Consider the following 20,635-nt stretch of genomic DNA (forward strand, 5'->3'; position numbering starts at 1 on the left):
TAATCTCTAAGGATAACTGGCAGTTCCCTATCCTAAAAGAAAGCATCTTTTCCTCTCAAGGTGCATTTATTCCAGGAGTTCTAAAGAGCCAGACTCCTCTAAACTGCTTAACACTCAAATCTGTGTCTAAGAAAAAAATGAAATTTCTTTCCTATCCCTTTCTTCTTCGAATCCTTCAAATCAAAGAACTGGATGACACCACCAACCAAAGACCCAAAGTCAGGTCTGGCGTCAGGAATTCTCCCTCTTCTAACAGATCTTTGGTACCCGAGGACAGATTTATGGCAGATTAGAAAGAAGGGTAAAGTGAGTAACCTGCGTGAATAGAATCCGGATATTTCCCCAACTTAAGATGATAATTTCAGTTCTCCTCCCATTTCCTTACCCCCAACTCACAAAAGAGGAGCTGGATAGCAAAGGGACATGTGACAGGAGAGCTCAGGAGGCAAAACATTTGAAACTGTGCTTGAAGCCTAGCCAGTTAGACACTGCTCCGGCTCTCACTGCCCAGGGCCCTCCATCCAGCTCCAACGCTGGGGGATGCAGGGTCAAGGAATGATGTCCTCTGAGCAGCGTCCATCCCCCGCTAACGTTAAGGAATAAGGCCAGAGGGTTCTCGCTCGTTTGGAAAAATAAAAAAGCTGGAATGGGAGTGCTGGACAGTCTATAAGCTTTTTCCCACTACTCACAAAAACACAGCTGTGAAAATAAATACCACCCCCCAAACACGGGTCTTGGGCCACCAACAGTCCTCCCTCCTTGTCTCTACCTCTCTCCAGCTGCCACCAGCATCGCCCTGCTCAGGCAGAAAACGCACTGCCTGGAAGGGAACAGCGAAGGAGGGGAGAAGTGGAGGGGACCCCTAGCCGAGAGCTGGGGTGGGGGCCTAGACAGTCACCACTCACCCGGGGAGGGGAAAAGCTCCAGATCGACTTTTTCCGTCTTGATGATGGTGAGAGTCGGTTTGAGATCGACGGCCGCCTTCATGGTGCCAGGAGTGGGGGACAGACAGGATTATAGCAAGTTTGCTGTTATTCTTGTTGTTTTTCTTTTTAATGGGGACTAGTAAAGGGGGACAGGGGACGGGGGGAATCCGACTTTGTTCCCTAAAATCTCAAATTTCTGCTGACTTTCCCCCGCGCCCAGAAGGTGCGCGCCCGGCACTCTCTCCGGGGAAGTTGGCACTTTGCGGAAAAGTGCGCGCGCCCCGGGTCCCAGCCTCGCCTGCGCCTCGCCCGCTCCCTCCTTCTCGTCCTCGCCCCGCTCCCTCCTCTCCGCCGGCAGCCTGCTGCAGCTCAGTCTCGCTCTCCGGAGCCGCTCTCCCTCCCTCTCTCCCTCGCGCGCTCTCCTCCCCTCTTTAGGGCGTTTCTCGCGGCGCCGAGCCTCGGCCGCTGGGTCTGCGCGCCCGGCACCCCCGCCCCCCCCATCCCCCAGGATCTCAGCAGGGGGGAGGGAGGGGCGGGGGCAGCGAGGGGCGGGGGCGGCCCGGGGGCCGGGCCTAGGACCCGCGACCAATCGCCGGTGGTGGCCCAAAACGAAAGGAAGGCCGGGCGGAGCTCAGCCGCGCCCGCGCCCGCTCCCGGCGAGGCCCTGATGCCCGGCAGCCGAGGAGCGGTGCGCGGAGCTGGCGGGCCTCAGGGCCCTGCTCCTCGGGCGGGAAGGGCCCAGAACAAGCGAGCAGGCTGGGTGCAGAGGCTGCCTCGACCATTTGGGGAAAGTCCGTTTGATTCTCCACGCATTCTTGAGGACTTGGTCACTCGCTCCTGCCCTCCTCCCAGGAGCAGCATAGTTTTCCAAGTGCGTGTACATCATTCATTCACAAAGACTGACACACAGGACGTGAGGCATGCGGTCGAAGGGGCGTGCGTGCGAGCAGGAGCAGGGCATTCTTGAGCCAGTGTCCTCAAAGGGCTTTATGAATATTGGACTCTAGCCGGTTAGTGAGTCAGGATCGGGGCTGCGTTTCTAGAGGAGACTTCGGTTTGTCTGAGCCCACACGTGCAATCCTTAAGAAAAGACGGAGGCAGAGTTCATGGGCAGAATTCTTGTTTCGCTGCCCTTGATACGGATCATGCCCAAGGCAACCTACTGGAGACCCCAAAACAAAGGCCCAAATTCTTCCGTATTATCGAGAAAGTGGAAAACAGGGACCCCAAACTAGAACCCAGTCGTGGGCTTTCATACAGCAGTGGTTGGGTGGAAGGGGAAGCTATTATTCTGTTCCTGTAATTATGCCACCATTGGTCAAAGTTTTGTCTTTTCTTTCACAAACTCTTCTCTACTAGATACAGCTGACAACCCTACTGCGACCACCACCAAAAAAGTGATGCAAAGGCTATGTGGTTTGCAATTTCTGGAGTACATCGTTTGCAGCCATGACAAAATCCCTGTTTCATTTGGGAACTCCAGACACATCAGATACCACAACATGATCCCAAATAATTAATAATTTTCCACTGATACATTGGTTATCGTAAATAGAGTTGGTCCTAATTTACAAATAAATCAGTAGATATAAAGGTACATAATACACACACAACACATATGTATAGCTAGAGCCAGGCATTGAGGTCTATCTTTGATTAACTAACAGATTAAACATAAATTGTTCTGAACAACCTCAGAGCAAGCTATTTTTAATACTGTTTCCTGATTTCTAAGTATATGTTGAACTCCCACCACTTGCCTATAACTGTAACCTCTGCCTCTGATTATTTTTAATACAACTGCTTACCTTCATCTAATCCCAGTTTTGTCTCCTTGAAGCATTAGTAACTTGCAGGTTTCCCACAGGAAATGAGGGAAGGAGCCAGGAATAGAAAATAAAATTCGGATTCCTGGTTCAAACTTCAGATTACGCCCCTCCTTCAGTGACCAGAGGAAAATATTTATATGTGATAATTCTAATTTTTGAAGAATTGTTGTAATCCAGCTGTGTTTCCAAAAGGTATGAGAAAACAATGCTGGTCTCCAGATGACAAGAACAGACACTTCTGATCCTGGGAAAAGCTTGGGGAAACAGCTGATGAATGAATTGAACATTTACACATCCAAATGAGCAGCAAAGAAAAGGATCTTGAAACAATCCTGCCTTACCCACTTTGAACACATCAGCAAAAGAACAGACAAATCAAGAGTTGCTTTGGAAGATTTTGTTTTATTGACGTTGTATTAAGAAAATGCTGGTATTGTTCAATCCAAGTGTAAGTACTTCTATATTTTCAAATGCAGCTTCCTCACAGCAAGTCCTTTCTGTCTTCCCCAGTTGGCTCCTCAGCTTTCTTCCCTGGCCTAACTTAAACACTGCTCCTAACAACAGCCCCCGAATTAGACACTAAAAGAACCTACCTTGATTAAACCACACTTTCCACTCTAACAATGAGAGAATTTGTTCCTTCAATGCTTCAACAATGACAACTCAACTTGTCAATCATACTCTTCTAACCCAGTGTTGAAGCACAGAAGCTCAAAATGTTTGAACGTCCAAATCAAGAAATGGGGTTGGGTAAAATAAGAGGGTTGGGGAGATAGCCAGGGGCCACCCCAGACATCCAGAAAACTTCCTTCAACATGGAGCTGATTATGAATATTGATGTCATCAGAAGTTATGCATCTAACGTAGGATCTGGTTGAAACTTCACTTAGGACAAGGAACGCTAATATGGACAAATTAAATATTTGTACATATTTGGGATATTAATAATCTGATAAGGCCTGTAACAAGTATCACACTTGATTAACCTAACCAATTTTGATAAATGAAATTTTTGTTCTCTTTAGGACCCAAGTAGATTTTTCTAAATGTTCTTATGAACCTTAGATGATATTTCTGTCTTACCATATCCTAAAAAACAGTGCCTAGCCCAGTGCCTGACACATTGCAGATGCTCAGTAAATATATATTGAATAATGAACTATCAACTTCCTGGTCACTATGGTCTTCTACTTTGCCACCAACTCTTTCTAATTCAAAGGTAAGTTTCTCACACTATGGCTTGTGAAGATGAACTAAAAGATGTCAGCGACTCTGCCTATAGGTCTGCCCTTTGTTCTGTGTGGCAGAGCAGAACCTCCATTTCCCAGCACTCATGTTCACTCAGTTTCCCCACTGGCAAAACAGGATCAGCCGAGCTTTGCTTTCTATCCACTTGGGCAAGTTGTTTCAAGACTATATCTGATTTTTGAGGCACTCAAGAAAAATCAACCAAGGAAATACTTCTTTACTTTTGCTTGAAATACAGCATTCTGCGCCTGTACTTGGGAGAGAGTAGAACTGGATTTTCAAACATTCTGGAGACTTAGAGAATTATATCCATCAAGTAATGAAACTCCTTAAACTAGGAACATCCTGTCAATAAGTGTCAAAAAAAAGGCTGCAGGAGCTGGGGGACAGGAGTGTGGAGCTAGATGTTAATGATATTAAGAAAATAGTCACATTTTTACAAGAATTCCCTCAAACACATGGAGTAGGTACAAAAACATATACTTTCTCTTTATACTCCTCCCTCCACCCCACCTCAACTCAATAAAAAAGAAATATAAAAATGCACCTAATTTCAAACAACCATAGAAGACACTCTCCCTCTCCATAAGTGTGATAGAGTAAGTTGTCTATTTCCTGAATCTTGAACTTCAACAAACCAAGGAATCTTTGAGTTTTAAGCTAAAATATGCTTTATTGGAGGTAGGTGCAAAAACATTCAGACCACTAACGGCTGGTGCAGAACAAGTTTATGACTCACAGATGTTGATTTACTGGTTTAAATGTAAGATTTTCTTTCTTTTAAAAAGTGCTCAATTAACAACCTGAGTTGCATTTGTGGTTGTTTTTCTCTGAGAAAAGGCAACAGTCCCTGTCACACACAGAAACAGGCTTCAAAAGCTTAACTCTGCAGCAAGTGGTTTCTATGTGATAAGTTGAGTCATTAAAAGCACACTGGGGAAGAAAAATGCCTGGGGCTTCGATATCTACCATTATCAAGCAGCAATAAAATGGGAAATTGGAGATCGAAAGGAAAATGAAAATAACTCTCTTAATTAAACTCTGATGCCAAAAGGCCTTAGGGTCAGTTCAAGAACCCAAGGCGGGGACTGAGAACTGTGTTGTCACTGACTACGGGCTGGCTCTGTGACCTCACCAGAGCCACTTAACCTTTTTGTGTCACAACCTCATCTCTGTTTTCAGGGAATAAAATCACCCCTGGCTCTCCCTACCATGTAATACAGCCTCATTAGCTATTGTTTAGAAGGTACAATAAACAATGAGCGATAAGAGGAGTTGCAGGGAGCAGGGGAGCAGGAGGAGTGGGGGCGCAGGGAGAGGGAGGGCTTGGGGGCCTGTTTGCCCTGGAAGAACTCTGCACACTAAAACAATATGAGAGTGAGTAGCGTCTGCTCTGGAATAAGACTTAGGTTCAAATTCTAGCTCTACTAACTAACAGCCAAATTACTACACATAAGTCACTTAAACAATCCTGAGCCTCAGTTCCTCCGCGTTTAAAGAAAGGATAATAACAGCACACACTTTGTAGGGCTGTTTGGAGGACTAAATGAAATAACGCATGCAAAGCAGTTAGCACAGCGTCTAGGTCTGAAAAAGTGCTCCATTAAAGTTAATCGTTGTTACTGCTAGTAAGAGCCAGTGTAAGGCAGAATATTTGAGAAATCATGTTAAATCTCTTTTCTCTGGCCGTCCCCTTTGCAGGGTAAGATGGACCCTCTATTTACCTGAACTGTCTCCAGGGAGAAATAGAGAGAAGGATCATGTTTAATTTAAAAATCTCTCTAAGCCCCTTCCTCAATTCCTGACTTGGATACCTGCCCAACTTCCACCTCACTTGAGAAATTCCAGGACTCCCTGATTAGAAGAGAAAACTGGAGATTTGTAAATTATTCTTATTGAAGTATAATTGACATACAATATCCTACTAGTTTCAGGTGTACATCATAGTGATTCAATATTTTTTATATTACAAAATGATCACCATCATAAATCTAGTAGCCATCTGTCACCGTACAAAGTTATTACAATCTTATTGACTATGTTCCCTATGCTGTACATTACATCCTCAAGACCTATTCATTTTATAACTGGAAGTTTGTACCTCTTAATCCCCTTCAGCTATTTGTAGTTTGTCATAGAAAGGCTGGAGTTCGAATTTCAGAAGTAAGATCACATTTGTGGTGCCCCTTTGGAGATAACATTTTAAGTCTTGTCTTCGTCACCTGTGAGAGCTAGATGGGAGTCTCTTAGAGACGGTCATGTCCAGCCTTCCTATTGACCAGAGGGGAAAAGTTAGTTTAAGAGAGTAACTCACTCTACCCAGGGCCCCACAGCCTGAACAGGGCAGTATCAGTACTAGGACAGGATCCCTGACTGCAGTGCTCTCCGTGGCATCTCCTTGCATTTACAGATATCGTATTTGCAAGGGAAGTTACTGCCATTCAGCTTGGTCTGTTACTGGACACTCTTGAGACATGAAGCAGGGTACAGTGTACACAGGAACAGATAGACGATCAGACAATTTCTAGAAATCTAACAATCTTCTCTGCACCGGATGTGTTGTCTTTGGGCAAGCACACTGTAGGATAACCACACTAGCATCCCCTGTGGGAGACAGCTTGGCATGGACTGCAAGGAGAAAAAGGGTCTGGGTTGGCTCTATTGCTGTCTGCAGTTTCTTTAGACTGTAATTATGAACCATTCAGCTGCATCTGCAGCCCCAACAATGTGGGATGGATTGGCCTAATCCACAGACCAATCGACATTTTAAAATCCACCAGTTTAGACATCATGTATTTGTCTTGCAGCAAATCAGGCTCTGCTCACACAGAAAGAAGTGAGGAGCTGCCAATCAAGGCTACAGGGCCCTGAGTCTTCCTTCACACCCAGAGTCAGTTTGCCTCCTTAAAGCAGACTGAGCATATTTCCCGGGATTGTTGCTCCCTCTTGGGCCTGGATAATGCAGAATGCAGGCTACCCTGCGAGACTTTGAGGATCATGTAACTTGGATTCCAATTTAAGTTGTCCTAAATTGGCCTCTTGAGGTAGAAGGGCGATAGCATTAGCACATATGGCAGGAGAACCAATGTTCTTTAATAACATAGCAGAAGCAGGGAACCAGGCTCACAGCAAGGAGCTCCACACCCCAGGAGAACGAATTCCAGCCCCCTCCGCAGGCTGCAGGTGGTTCATCTGGTAGAAGGCTAAAGCCTTCCTCTGATCTTACCCTGCTTTTCTCTTGGGTTACAAAGACAACATCAGACTTCAAAACAGATGTTCTCTGCAGTTGTAGTCTGAATCTTAAATGAACATAATTTCATTGTGGACTCTTTCCCCTTCCCCTCCCCCTTTCATTTTGAAATGCCAAGTCACTTGCCCCGAAAGACTAACATTTACCACCCTAGAGATGAAGGAGCAGAGATGGATAGAGAATTTCTCCATCCAGTTCTTGAAGCTGGAAGCCAGGCAGAGAAAGCAGATAGCACTAGAAGAAGAAGAAATAGCCCTGACAGGAAAAGGGAAGATGGTGTAGGAGGACATAGCAGAAGGGACCTCCTCCGAGAACCGTGAAGGATAAGTTGGGGGGTCGGGATGGGACATTGAGGAGGTAGAGTCACAGTAATTCTACGTCCTTGTCATTCTGGAACTTCAATCCCCAAGATTCCAAAATGAAATTAAGGCCTGGTGATGGATCCAGTACCTTCACAGAGCCAGTTTAATTGTCTCGCATGGCCAACAGTCATGGAAGGACATAAAACAAACCAATAGGAAGTTTTCAGACTGGCAGAGTTGCAAAGGATATAGAATGGAATAGAGGTGAAGGGGTCTCAGGAGGTCACAGAAGATGCAAGAGAAGGTCAAGCTGAGAATCTACACCGAGCACAGAGGATATTTCTCAGTCTTTCCCCCACATGGGCATTTGCAGCATGCAAAGAATTTCCCTCCTCATCCCCACAAGGTGCTCCTTTTATGCTCAGCAGCCTGAGCACTCCCCTAGTGAATATCTGAATATGCGTGTCTGACTCCTCCACTGTCTAAAGACTGTGGCTAGTTTCAATCATCATTATGACCTCCAGTGCTCAAGACAGCAGGAACTCAATGAATTATGTTGCTTATTTTAATTAATGAACAGATAGCTTTCTAACATCCTAAATATGGATCTTTAGCTCAGATATCAGTCTTTTTTCTTTTTGTCTAATGTGAGACTCAAAGTTGCCCGAAGTTTAAGACTAAAGAGCTAATGAAGTGACTTTTTTCCAAAAAGAGTCACTGTAAAGTCTTAGAAAGTTTTATTCTGCTCCTCTCATCTCTTACTTCCCATGCCCTTAAAGGAAAATGTTGCCTAAGGTTGCCATATTCATTTTATTTTTCATCTGAGTATATTCAGGCATAATTGTTTGTGAAAAATGGCATTTGGCTCACCACAAAGCAAACCAGTTGTTTCGTTGTCAGTCTGAACTTTTGTGTAGCATACTGTTCATATTCTCAGACTACTGCTCAGAAGCAGTCTGCAAGAATTTCTGAACTTTAAGTTCAATCTTTTAGTTCACTGATTACCAGGAAGGGACGATCTGCAATCACTATATCCACTATTCGTAAGATAAGAGAATACATGAAATGAACCCAATTTTCTCCATCACTGTGAGGAAGAATAGACCGTTGGATGCTTTATAGGGAGCCCAGTGCCTGTTGCAAATCTCCTCCACCTTCTCGAATTTACTATAACCAGTCAGGTCCCTAGAAGCATTGAATTTGTTAAATCCTTTGGCCATGCTAGAGTGAGGAGGGTGGTGGGTTGAGAAGAGATGGGACTGAGGAGGGCAGGGAGAGTCAACTGAGCCACCACCAGCTAACGGGTGGCACAAAAACACATAAGGAAGTTCCAACCTCTCTTGCTGGCTAGACTGTGGCAGACTACTACTCTCCACACTTAATTCCTTATATCTGCTGATGGATAAAGGAGATGTTGCAATGGAAAAGTGGATCTTAAACCACAGAACCCAAGGAAATAAGGGGTTTGGTTAGGATCCCCTATTGCCGCTGAGCTATAATGAGGACCATGAGCACACATTATTTTATATCTCTCCCTCCAGACCGAGGTCCCGATAACAGGCCCAGGAAACAATTGAATGTGTCACACAGAGAACATCTAACCAGCCAGTAAATACAGCATTTTTTTGAGTACGTCATTGCAGTCATCCACAAACATCTTCCTCAGGAATCTCTTCTTATCTTACTTTTAGCATCTGTCACTGCACAACATTAGTGTGTCATATGAATTAATACAAATCCTACCTTTGCCAATGCTGAATCTAGTAACAGGAAGTGAAATGAAGAACATTTTTTTAACTCTTTTGCTGTTTCAAACCTCTTTTTGTATGGATACCATCCTGAAAAATGTGCACAGAATCTGAGTTTCATAAATATGCAGGAACATAAATCCATAAAAACAACTCTCGGGTGTCCGGTGTAATTACTCATATTTAGAATTTACTGAACACCAGATATGCCACTGATATGAAGGTGACAGTTGAAAAACAACCTCAAGAAGGGATATGTCAACTTCTCTAAGATTACAGCTCACATTTAATTCTCTGTTCTTAAGGGCCAAAAAGAGAGGAAGCCTTCTTTAATTTACAAGAAGCCAGCTGTGCTCGCTCCGCGAGTTGCATCACCCTGTGAAGGAGTCGGAATGTAGTGGATGGTCCTGGCGATGACGCATGAGGTGGAACAGACCCCAGCTCACATCTCATCTATCTGAACTGGCTCCTATACAATAAAAACCTTTCTTCCTTCAAGTTGGTGAAGAGGAGAGAAGCAAATCCGACATGTGTGACGTGCAAGAAGGCGCCATTTAATCAGTCAGGCCTGTGAAGCACTTTCAAGCATTCAGGACTCAGAATGATAGGTAAAGTGCAGAATGAAGAAAGTAGAAAATATAGAAATTACGTCTTAATGGAAATACATTTCATCAGATTGATCAGAAACATGTGTTTTCTCCAGAATGGGAAACCATCTTGAAAGGCTTCCTCACAAAAAGGCCTTGGGTGGGAAGAACCACAAGGGACGCACTGAGCGGGGAGGAGGGGGGCGCAGCTGGGTGGGGCGCTGGCAGCAGACTGTGGGAGGAAAGAACAAACGGCAGTCAGCTCTCCTGTGGCAGGTTCCCAGGAGAGAACCCTTTCCAGGAATTAAAACTTCTAAATAATGTTGAGAATTTTTAAAAATCAAAAAGATTATGGACTTTTCTTTCAGGGAGTTCCACAGCATGGAGAAAGACCAGATGGCTGGCAACAACCATTCAGATCCAGGAAAGGCCCAGCACCCACACAGACTCCTCATTGTCAGTGAGCTAACATTTCTCTTTTGTGGAGAGTATGTTTTTAATTGAACTGAATGAACTGAGGTGTGGAGGTAAGGAGACAATTCCAAAGAAATGTTCCTGCTTCCCAATAGCCCATAGAAAGATCTTCAGTTTCTTGCCAAATCGACTATAAGGCGTTGGTTTCCTAACTACGCAGAATGTACTTAACCTCTCAAATAACTGGGGAGGCAGTGCAGTAGAGCGGGGACCAGCAGCAGCCAGACGAGAGGTTGAGTTTCAGGGTGGCCACTCTGCAGTTGTCAGTCCTTCGCCTCGGAAAGCTTCCTTGTCTTCATCTACAGAACGGAGCTGAGCATACTGCCCAGTTCTCAGAGTTGAACTGAGTGTGGAACGGATTGCACCAAGTGATTTGCACTGTGTCTGCTGCAGAATAAGCACTCAACGACACTTCACTGCTGTTACTAATTTGAAAAATTGTAATTGTGACTTCAGATTTAGTGAACATAAAATTTTCATGGATGTTAATCCAAGCTGTGGCATATAGTACTCTCACAAAGAGATTAGGATGTGGTGGTCCCTCTTGGTGTGTGCCATTAAAATCATGACATAGTAATAAAGATAATTTTAGGTCTGAGTATGCAAAGCACATAGATCTTGACACCATCCCTCTTGGATGAAAGGGGATTGATTCCCATAATATAGACATGAAATACAATTATGGAAGTTCTAATTACATGTTCACAGCTACATTACACATTAGCAGCAAAGCAAGGAAAATGCACCTTCTAAGATTCCTCCCAATATTGGATTTTCCCTGCTCTTGGTTGTAGGTTTGCTACACATTCACTGATTTCATACAACCTGAGCAAAATAAGACCTTAACCAAATGGCCTCGCCATTTGGCTTTCAAGCTGGTCAGTAACTTAGCAGAATCTTGCACGCTGTTCAGTACATGCCCTATACCGTGCTGCTTGGGGCGGTCCCCAAACCATCCCCTCATTGGGCAGTACACCAACCACTGCATTCACTTCGCGAGAGTCTTTTCTTGTGTTAGCCCATCTTACGTTTTCCCTACCTATCTCTCTGTGATAGCCAAAAGTTTTCTAATAACCTAACTTGTGCTGTAAACCTGAACCTCCACCCATCTCTTATTGTGCTGTACACATGCATTTAGTTACAGAATTCTGAACACACGTAGCCCTCCCTTTGAGCTTGGACTTGCTACTCAGAATTCAGATGAAGTGTTTTACTTGCTAGTGGCAACTACCTCTGCCTACCAGTTGCCCAAAGAACCCTACAGAAAGGCATATCCCCTGCCCCTCCTGCTGCCAGTCAGCACCATCCAGCCAGCACCATCGTTGCTCTTGCGCTGCCCTCTAGCATCACAGATTTTGCTATTTAGCGGGCATCAGCTTCATAATTTGTATTCTGGCGCTACCAGTGCCTGGCACCTGGCCATCAGGGCTGGCAGCACGGAATACACAGAGTTTCCTCACTGGTTGCCTGCCCTATTCCGGCAAGATTAATGCCACATCATCGGGAAAGTGGACTTAATTGGTTTTCTGGGGGTGTTTAGTTAAGCCACCCCACCTCGGCTCCGAGTTGATTAAAGTGTAGCTTTGCCCTTTCTAACAACTCTAGCAAATAAATGATGGGGAAATACTCTAAAACGCACATGGCTGGGTCCTCTCAGTCTCCTTTTTTTTCTTAGTGACTTTGGGGAGGTTTGGGCACTGATCCTGCATACACAATACTGCTCTTGTTCTTCTTGTCTCTACAGAGCAGCCTTGAATAGCTCTGTCTAAAATTATAAGCAGGGGCAGCCCTAGGCTCCAAGAGATCAGAGCCCTCATGCTGGGCCTGCACAAAGACCCTGCTTTTTCCCAACAATTAGCCCTGCAAAGAAGGACATCTATCTCCCTCTATTAAAGCCACCACGTGCCTTCAAGTCAGCCCATTGTAAAGCTAATTAAATAACACGCCTCTCTCCCCATGCAGGTCTCCTGATGAGCTTTCTTCTGTCCAAAACCTCTGCAAAGTGCCTAGAGAAAGACAAGCCAATGTTCCACTTCTCATAAGGTTCCCCACTGCCGACTGGTAGCCTTTGAAAAGCCATCTTATCAATATTGTTGAGTTTGTTCACGCTCCATATTTATGGATAGCTCAGACTTTAGTCATCTCCAGCTTAAAGGAATAGACAAAATTTATGTTGTTTTAAAAATAAATGATTTGGGAAGGCAAAATTTCTGTCACAATGTAAAATCTTTGGTAGGAATCCACTCACATAACAGTCCCAAAGTGCCGCCACTGCCACTGCAGTGAAGTGTTTGTAAAGGGTTTTCAACAAAAGTCTCAGAGCCTGGGGAAGACGCAGCCAGACGGCCACAGGCAGCTTGCCACTCACCGTGGACATCCTCAGATCTGTGCGAAAGGAGAAGCAGGAGCTTCTCGGAAAGGTACTCTAGGAAAGCAGGGATGAGAGAAGACATTTCAACCAAACTTTTTAAATGTGATGTGGAAATAACAAGTTTCTCCAAAGATTCCTTATTGTTAACCAGGTAGAATCCAAGCCTAGCCCAAAAGCCCAAATTGACCCCTGCCCACCTTTGAACCGCGCTTCACTTTCTTTGCCCCAGAGGAACCCTGCTCTCCAACAATGCGGGACGTGTTGGAACCCCACGAACACGCCCGTGTTGGAACCCCGTGAACACGCCCTGGCGCCTCACCCTTCTGTGCACTCTTACAGGTCTTTCCCTTGCTGGAAAGCCCTAGCCCACCTGTCCCACTCATCCATCAAGACACAGCAGCAAACACACCCTCCATGAGGCTCCCTGAGTTTCCCTAGACAAAATCAGACACTTCCTCCTCTGCTCTCCCACAACAAACCGCCTTCAAGTCAGCACACGCAGCCGTCCAACTGATGACTTACAACGTTGCTGAAAATCATCTCAGCCCTTCGTGGGCAGGAACCATACTGTACTCAAATTTTATTTTCCAGCTTAAACCACAGTGACTTGGACATAGCGACATAGTAAATGCCTAACAAATGTTGAGAGAATAGATAACTGAATAAATGAATAAGTGAATGAAATAATGAATAAATGGATGAATGACTAAAACAACCATTTGATAGTAAACGTAATCTGAGATGGTAAAAGCAGGCCTACTTCCAGCTTCACTACAGATGGCCTTGTGTGCTTGGAAAAGGACATTATTATCTTATGACATGGTTCTCTTTGTCTAAAGTTGTCCCATCTGATACATATGCACGCACATGCACACACTCTTCAGATAGAATTTTTTCAATAATAAAATGGAAGGAGACCAGGCCAGCCATTTTCTAAATCTGTTTAATTGTTCCAGAGCTTAACTTTTCAAACTAACTCCAGTCTTTGAGGTTTCTAGCTCATTTAATCATTAGAGTATAAAAACTTTTCCTTCCAAGTGTTTTCTTTTTCCTTAAAGATTGGCACCTGAGCTAACAACTGTTGCCAATCTTCCTTTCTTTTGCTGCTTTTTCTCCCCAAATCCCCCCAGTATGTAGTTGTATATTCTTTTAGTCGTGGGTCCTTCCAGTTGTGGCAGTGGGACGCTGCCTCAATGTGGCCTGATGAGCAGTGCCATGTCTGCCCCCAGGATCTGAACCAGCGAAACCCTGGGGGGCTGAAGCGGAGCGGGCAAACTTAACCACTCAGCCAAGGGGCCGGCGCCCAAGTGTTTTGAAGAAGACTTCCCTATCTTCTTGGACCTCCTATACCGATGAGGAGATGACTAAATTATAAAGTTATCCCATATACAATGTAAGTTTTCTATGAAATACTCACGGACCTCAAAATTTGCAGTAAAAAAAGAAAAATTAAAGCACTTGGCAAAACAGAATTTGAACTTTGCCAAATCCCCAAACATTTAAAAACAGCCAAAGACATTGAATGATTCCCATCGCTAAAACAAAAAGCTTTGGAGCACAAGTCATTGCCTCATGATTCTTGTATAAATTCACTTCTATGTATGATGACATTTGGGGTCAGTTCTTTTCTTGTTATTTTACCATCACAATCTCAACTTTTAAAAAGATGTGTTTTTCTAATATTGTATATTTCTAATATTTCTAATAATATGCACCTCACACATATAAAGAGAAATCAAGGCATAAAGTCACAGAGGAAGATTCCATGATCATGCAGCAATAAGTAATCATTTTGGCAAACAAGTTCATAACCTCTCTCTAACCTGAGACTAAGGGAGAAAACACTGTCACCCGTTTGGCAGTCACTTTGTTCTGGCAAGCCTCCTACTTGCTAAAGTGGAATACCCACTTCATAATGACCATAATGGAGTAAAAGCTCTAAAACTAGATTCTGGCTGGCAATAAACTCTTTACCACAGTGTGCCTCCATTCTCAGTCTCAACTTAAGGAAAGCTCATCGAAGACCTTTAAGGTAGGTAGAAAATAGGATAATAAATGAACACAAATAGATCGGCATTTTTATATAGATCTATCTTCTCAAGATACCACTTGGCATGAATACAAAGCAGCTACTGAGCACTGAGCATGTAAAAATCACACCTGTTAATTTATCAAGGACAGACGAAATAAACTACATGGCAGAAAGAAACTGTTACAACAAAGATAAGTAGAAAACTCGGTAAAAGTTTGGTAGAAGAATTATTGGAAATGAATATAAGTGTCAATGTCATAGTATTAATCAAATAAAAATATCAGATGCATATAATCAATGCACTTTAATCAAAGAGTAGGAACATAAGGTAAGAAATGTGCATTGTAAACATAAGTACTATCACAGAGATATCAGGTACCAGAATTAAGTACATTGGGTAAACACAATATTATTAAGGTCTTAGAAAATACATACTTTATGTGGGATAGAAATAGCTGCTTCTAAATCCAATTGAGGTTTTCTGCAATATTAATAGGCATGATTTGGACAAATCAAGAGACACAAGAAACCTCCCATTAGGAGGAGGAAGGACTCAGAATTGACTGTAGGAGCAGCCGTGTTGATAGCTCATGTCAATGCACTCCAGTTAGCAGGTTATTTAAGCAATGACATCAGGGTAAGCTGGCCGTGTAATTCTGCAAATGGGATCCCTTAGAAGAGCAATTAGGGAACATCCATTTCACACTATCTTCATCGAGTTTGGGTCATTTTAAATCCTTTATATGCCAAACCTCAGAACTAAATGTGAGTAAGCACGGCTCCTTTCCTTTGATAGAAACAACAGCAATGCTTCACCGTGTCTGGCCTGGAAGGTAACAAAGCACTTCCATCAACATCATCTTCCAGCATCTCTGAGAAATGTCTAGGAGGAGGGCAAGCATCCCAGCCCTCAGCATGCAGTGTCCGTCCAGGGTGTAGAAACCCTCCAATGCTTTGCACAACTCTGATGCACGAAACACTGAAGACGCAGATTTCCTCTTCTCTTTCAAATTATTCATATGCCCCAAATCACTCTCATCTACCACTCGGAGACCTTTCCATGTGGCTTTCTCCTGCCAAGTCTTTTGTCATCATTTGTTGGATTTCTTATTAGACCTTTTATCACTTATATACCATAAACCATCTGAGTCATTATTTTCCCACCAAGAAAATGTTTTTAGAGGGAGAGGGAGGGAGGGCATGGTGTGGTGGAGAAGAGATTATTAATGCATTAATTCCTACTCATCTCTACTCAAAATAGGAATAAGCAGAGCTGTCACTGGGAGGCGGACAGAGTAGGACCCCAAGTGATGAATCTGCCTGAGCTCAAGGATGAACCAGAGGAGGAATGAGATCAGGACTGGGGATTAAGGGATAGGGGAGGAAAGACTCAGCTCCCTTCCCCTGGGAACTAAGGGGCGAGGGAAACTGACATGAAGTAAACTCCTGGACTCAGAATGTCAATGTCTGCGGCACATCTCCCTCGCAGCTGCAGCAGGAAAACATTGGAAAGCAATAGAAATAGGAGCAGCTGGTCACAAAACACAAATTTCTAATTGTTGTTTTTTCCATTTATATATGTATATTGGGATTTTATAATAACATGTTCCAATGAAGACTTCAGGACAAGGAGGACGTGGCATTAGAAATGCACAAACAATACAGTCTGGGACACGTCCCATTGTTCTGAAGTCACATATCCCAAATTCTTCACCAAAGGCCAAGCGAGCACCTGAAAAAACGGAGAAACAGAAAAGAGATGGGGAAGCGGACTCGGGGAGTTGACTTCAGGTATAATACCTGTTGACACCTCCAATGTAATAGGTATTTCTGATTGCCTTGAATTCACAGTGGTTATTCCTTTAAGATGCCCCAAGTGAATATATTAAGTTAATTAAAAGTCTTATTTAAGGCAAACTCTATTGATTCAGGATGTTTGACAGAAAACTATTAGTGACTTTCTTTGACACCTATCAAAAATGAGACAAAAAAAGAAGTAAAAAAGAAATACTAATGTTACTGTCTTGGGCAAACAAACTTGCATTAAATGAAATTTATACGATGAATTCAAAAGATGATGATGAAATTTTCCTAGAAAAGTCTGCTGATTTTCTTTTTCCTTCTTGGAATTAAAATACACTGAAGTAACTTAAAAAGTAAATACTGGTTTTTTTGGTTTAATTGTAATACAGGAGGTAAGGGGAAGGTGTTATGTTCATATTTAGAGATGAGGAAATTGATAATCATTTAGCAGAACTAGATTTTCAGATTTTGCATTCTTCACAAATTGTACACATAGTGGCTGCTTGCTGTTGCCTTTTCCTGTTTACTATTATTTCACATAAGTTGCTCAAGGCCCAGCACAGTGTTTAATATCAGGCTACAGAGTCAGGCTAACCTGAGCTCTCTGTAACTTACTAACAGTCTAACTTTTGGTGAGTTACTTCAACTATGCAAAACTCATCTATAAAACCAAGTTAATAATTTAACTTAAAAAATTTGGGGGTAACATTTAAATAAGATAATTTATGTAAAATATTTTATTGTATCTGGCTCAAAATACACAATAAATGGCAATTTGGGGTTTTATTTTTTGAGGAAGATTAGCCCTGAGCTAACATCTCCTGCCAACCCTCCTCTTTTTTTTTTGCTGAAGAAGATTTGCCCTGAGCTAACATCCATGTCCGTCTTCCTCTACTTTATATGTGGGATGCCTGCCACAGCATGGCTTGATAACCAGTGCATAGGTCCACACCCAGGCTCAGAAGCAGCGAACCCCAGGCCGCCGAAGCAGAACATGAGAACTTAACCGCTGCGCCACTGGGCCGGCCCCAACTGGGTTTATTTTTCAGCTTCAAAATAAAAAATCACATTTCAAACCAGTCTTAGAACTCAGGTATCCTCAATTCATTTAGTTTACTATATATAAGTACTCATTCATCATAATGAGCATTGTGGAAGAACCACTTAACACAGATGAATATTTATGCCATAGATTAAGACAGTTCATAAATATAGGTGGCCTATCTATTTAAAAATATCTGTTTACAAGAGTGCCAAGACAATAGAGAAAGAAAAATCTTTTAACAAAAGTGCTGGGACAACGAGATAAACATATGCAAGAAGAAGGAAAGTGGGCCTCTCCACACTATGCACAAAAATTAACTCAAAGTGGATCACAGACCTAAATGCAGAGCTAAGGCTATACAATTCTTACAAGACAGCACAAGGAGAAATCTTCCTCACCTTGCGTTAAGCCATGATTTCTTACATATGACACCAAAAGAACCATAAACAAAAGAAAAAAATAGATAAATTGGGCTAATCATCACTAAAAACTTTTGTGCTGCAAACATCAAGAAAGTAAAAAGACAACCCATATTAGGGGAGAAAATATTTGCAAACCATATATTTGATAAGGAAATCCAGACTTTGTAAAGGGCTCTTAGAACTCAATAGAAAAAAGATAACCCAATTAAAAAATGAGCAAAGATTTAACTAGACATTTCTCAACAAAGATGTACAGATGGCCAATAAGCATATGAAAAAATACTCAAGATCATTAATTGTTAAGGAAATGCAAATCAAAACCACAATGAGATACCAGTTCACATTCACTGTGAGAGCTGTCAAAAAGACAGATAGACAATAACAAGTATTGGTGAGGTTATGTAGAAATTGATACCTTTGGACATTGCTGGTAGAAATGTAAAATGGTGCAGCCACTTTGGAAAACAGTTTATCAGTTCTACAAATAGTTAAACATAGAGCTAACATACAACCCACCAATTCTACTCCGAGGTCTAAACCCAAGAGAAATGAAAACATGTGTTCACACAAAAAACTTATACATGAATGTTCATAGCAGCATTATTTATAACAGACACAAAGTGAAAACAACCCAAATGTCCATCAAATGATGGGTAAATAAAATCTGGCATCTGGGGGCTGGCCCGGCCCCATGGCTGAGTGTTTAAATTCGCGAGCTCTACTTCAGTGGCCCAGGGTTTCGCCGGTTCAGATCCTGGGCGCGGACATGGCACCGCTCATCAGGCCATGCTGAGGCAGTGTCCCACATAGCACAACCAGAGTCACTCACAACTAGAATATACGATTATGTACTGGGGGGCTTTCGGGAGAAGAATAAAAAAAAAAAAAGAAGATTGGCAACAGTTGTTAGCTCAGGTGCCAATCTTAAAAAAAATTGTGGCATCTCCATGTAATGGAATATTATTTGGTGATAAAAAGGAATGAAGCATATACTGATAAATGCTACAACATAGATGAACCTTGAGAATAGTGAAAGAAGTCAGTCACAGAAGGTCACCTATGGTATGACTCCATTTATAAGAAGAGAAGTTCAATATGGGCAAATTTATGAAGACAAAAATTAGACAGCAGGGCATGGGAACAGGAGGGGTCAGGGAGAATGGGACTCACTGCTAATGGGTATGGGATTTCTCTTAGGAGGGACAAAAATGTTCTAGAATTAAATTGTGGTGATGATTGTGCAATCCTGTGAATATATTAAAAGCCCTTAAATTGTACACTTTTAAACGGTGAATTGTATAGTATGGAAATTAAATCTCAATAAAACTTATCTCAAAGTTGTTTATAAAAGAAAACTCTCCTTTTCCAGAGGTGAAGGCAAGACAAATAAAAGAGAGAGAAAGAACTTCCTATGCTCCAGTAAAGTCTGCTCAGTGGAGTCTGTGAACATCATCCCAAGACCATTTGCTCAACCAAAGTTCAATGGAAAAACATCTAACATTTCCATGACCTTCTTTTCTAAACTTCCTAAGTGGCTTAGAGAGAGGCTGCCCAGGAAACTCCGAATGGAACCTAAAAATATTATCTCCTGGCTTTATAAACATCAGGAACGCTAATGAAGTGAGGAGCAGCAGACCTAGCGAATGGAACATTTCATTCAGGTTGGGAGGCACGAGCAGAGTCGAAACTCATCTCTGAAGGCAGGCAGGAAGGCCCAGGAGGGGCCAGATCAGGGCCAGGGAGGTGAAAATCGACCCAGGGCGAAGAAGGAAAGAATAACAGGCAAGTAGGATACATAAAGCAGAGCAAGAGCAACCACTATTCTAAACATCAGCACAGCAGCCCCTTCTCACATCAAACTCCCTGTCCTCCTTCTGCGGACCAAGTTTGGACAAACGAGTGCTCCTCAGGGGAAACTCCCTCCACCTTCATTTTCAGGCAGTTTGGAAAGAGGCCGCCAGGGGAACCAGGTTGTGTGGTCTCTCCTTACCTCCAGTCTGCAGCAGAAATACTCTCCTATTCATTCCATTCTCGTGGTGCTCACCTGACTGCCCAGCATGTTCACGTCTGTCTTAGCTCCCCATCAAAATTACATTGATGCTCCCTGAGGACAAGTGTGCCACCTACCTTGTGTCCCCAATACGTCATTCAGAATAAGGGCTCAATAAATATGCATTGATTGATGAGGCACAGAATAAAGGTGCTCTAATGTAACCAACAGCCTCAACCAGTCAAAAACCTTGAATTATTTCTGATCCAACTGAGGACGGAGACACCAAACAGCCCTCCATTAGCTATGATGAGTGTGGACAATCAGGATACAGATATTGATCACATCCTCTGCTCTGTGCCAAGTACTGGGCTGAGCACTAGGGATGAAGACCTAAATGGTAAAGTCCCTTGGCCTTAGAAAGAAAGGAACCAGCACACAAAGAGCCTTCTGGGACAATCTTTGGATTTTGTTCTGATGGATTTTTGGGTTTTTGCTGATTTTTTTTAAATTTCATTATTTGTTAACTGATTATAAAATCCTAGGTAGTTCTTACAATCATCCTGACACATGAATTTAATAACCTTGGTTTGGTTATCCAGCAGACC

At 42.9% G+C, this 20,635-nt stretch overlaps 1 protein-coding gene across 5 annotated transcripts in view; it reads right to left on the reverse strand.

Annotated features, from left to right (window-relative positions):
- The window catches only part of ETS1 (ETS proto-oncogene 1, transcription factor), a 175,923-nt gene that overhangs the window by 63,689 nt on the left and 91,599 nt on the right, over positions 1–20,635 (reverse strand). The window contains exon 1 of one of the 5 annotated variants that reach the window (XM_046685278.1): positions 906–1,358. The exons of the other annotated variants lie outside the window; for them this stretch is intronic. Coding sequence (XP_046541234.1) covers positions 906–987 — 82 coding nt within the window. The 5' untranslated portion in view covers positions 988–1,358. Of the gene's footprint in view, positions 1–905; positions 1,359–20,635 lie in introns of those variants that run through there. 5 annotated transcript variants of the gene reach the window in all.

This window comes from Equus quagga, chromosome 14 (assembly GCF_021613505.1).
Source record: "Equus quagga isolate Etosha38 chromosome 14, UCLA_HA_Equagga_1.0, whole genome shotgun sequence".
Taxonomy (NCBI): Eukaryota; Metazoa; Chordata; class Mammalia; order Perissodactyla; family Equidae; genus Equus; species Equus quagga.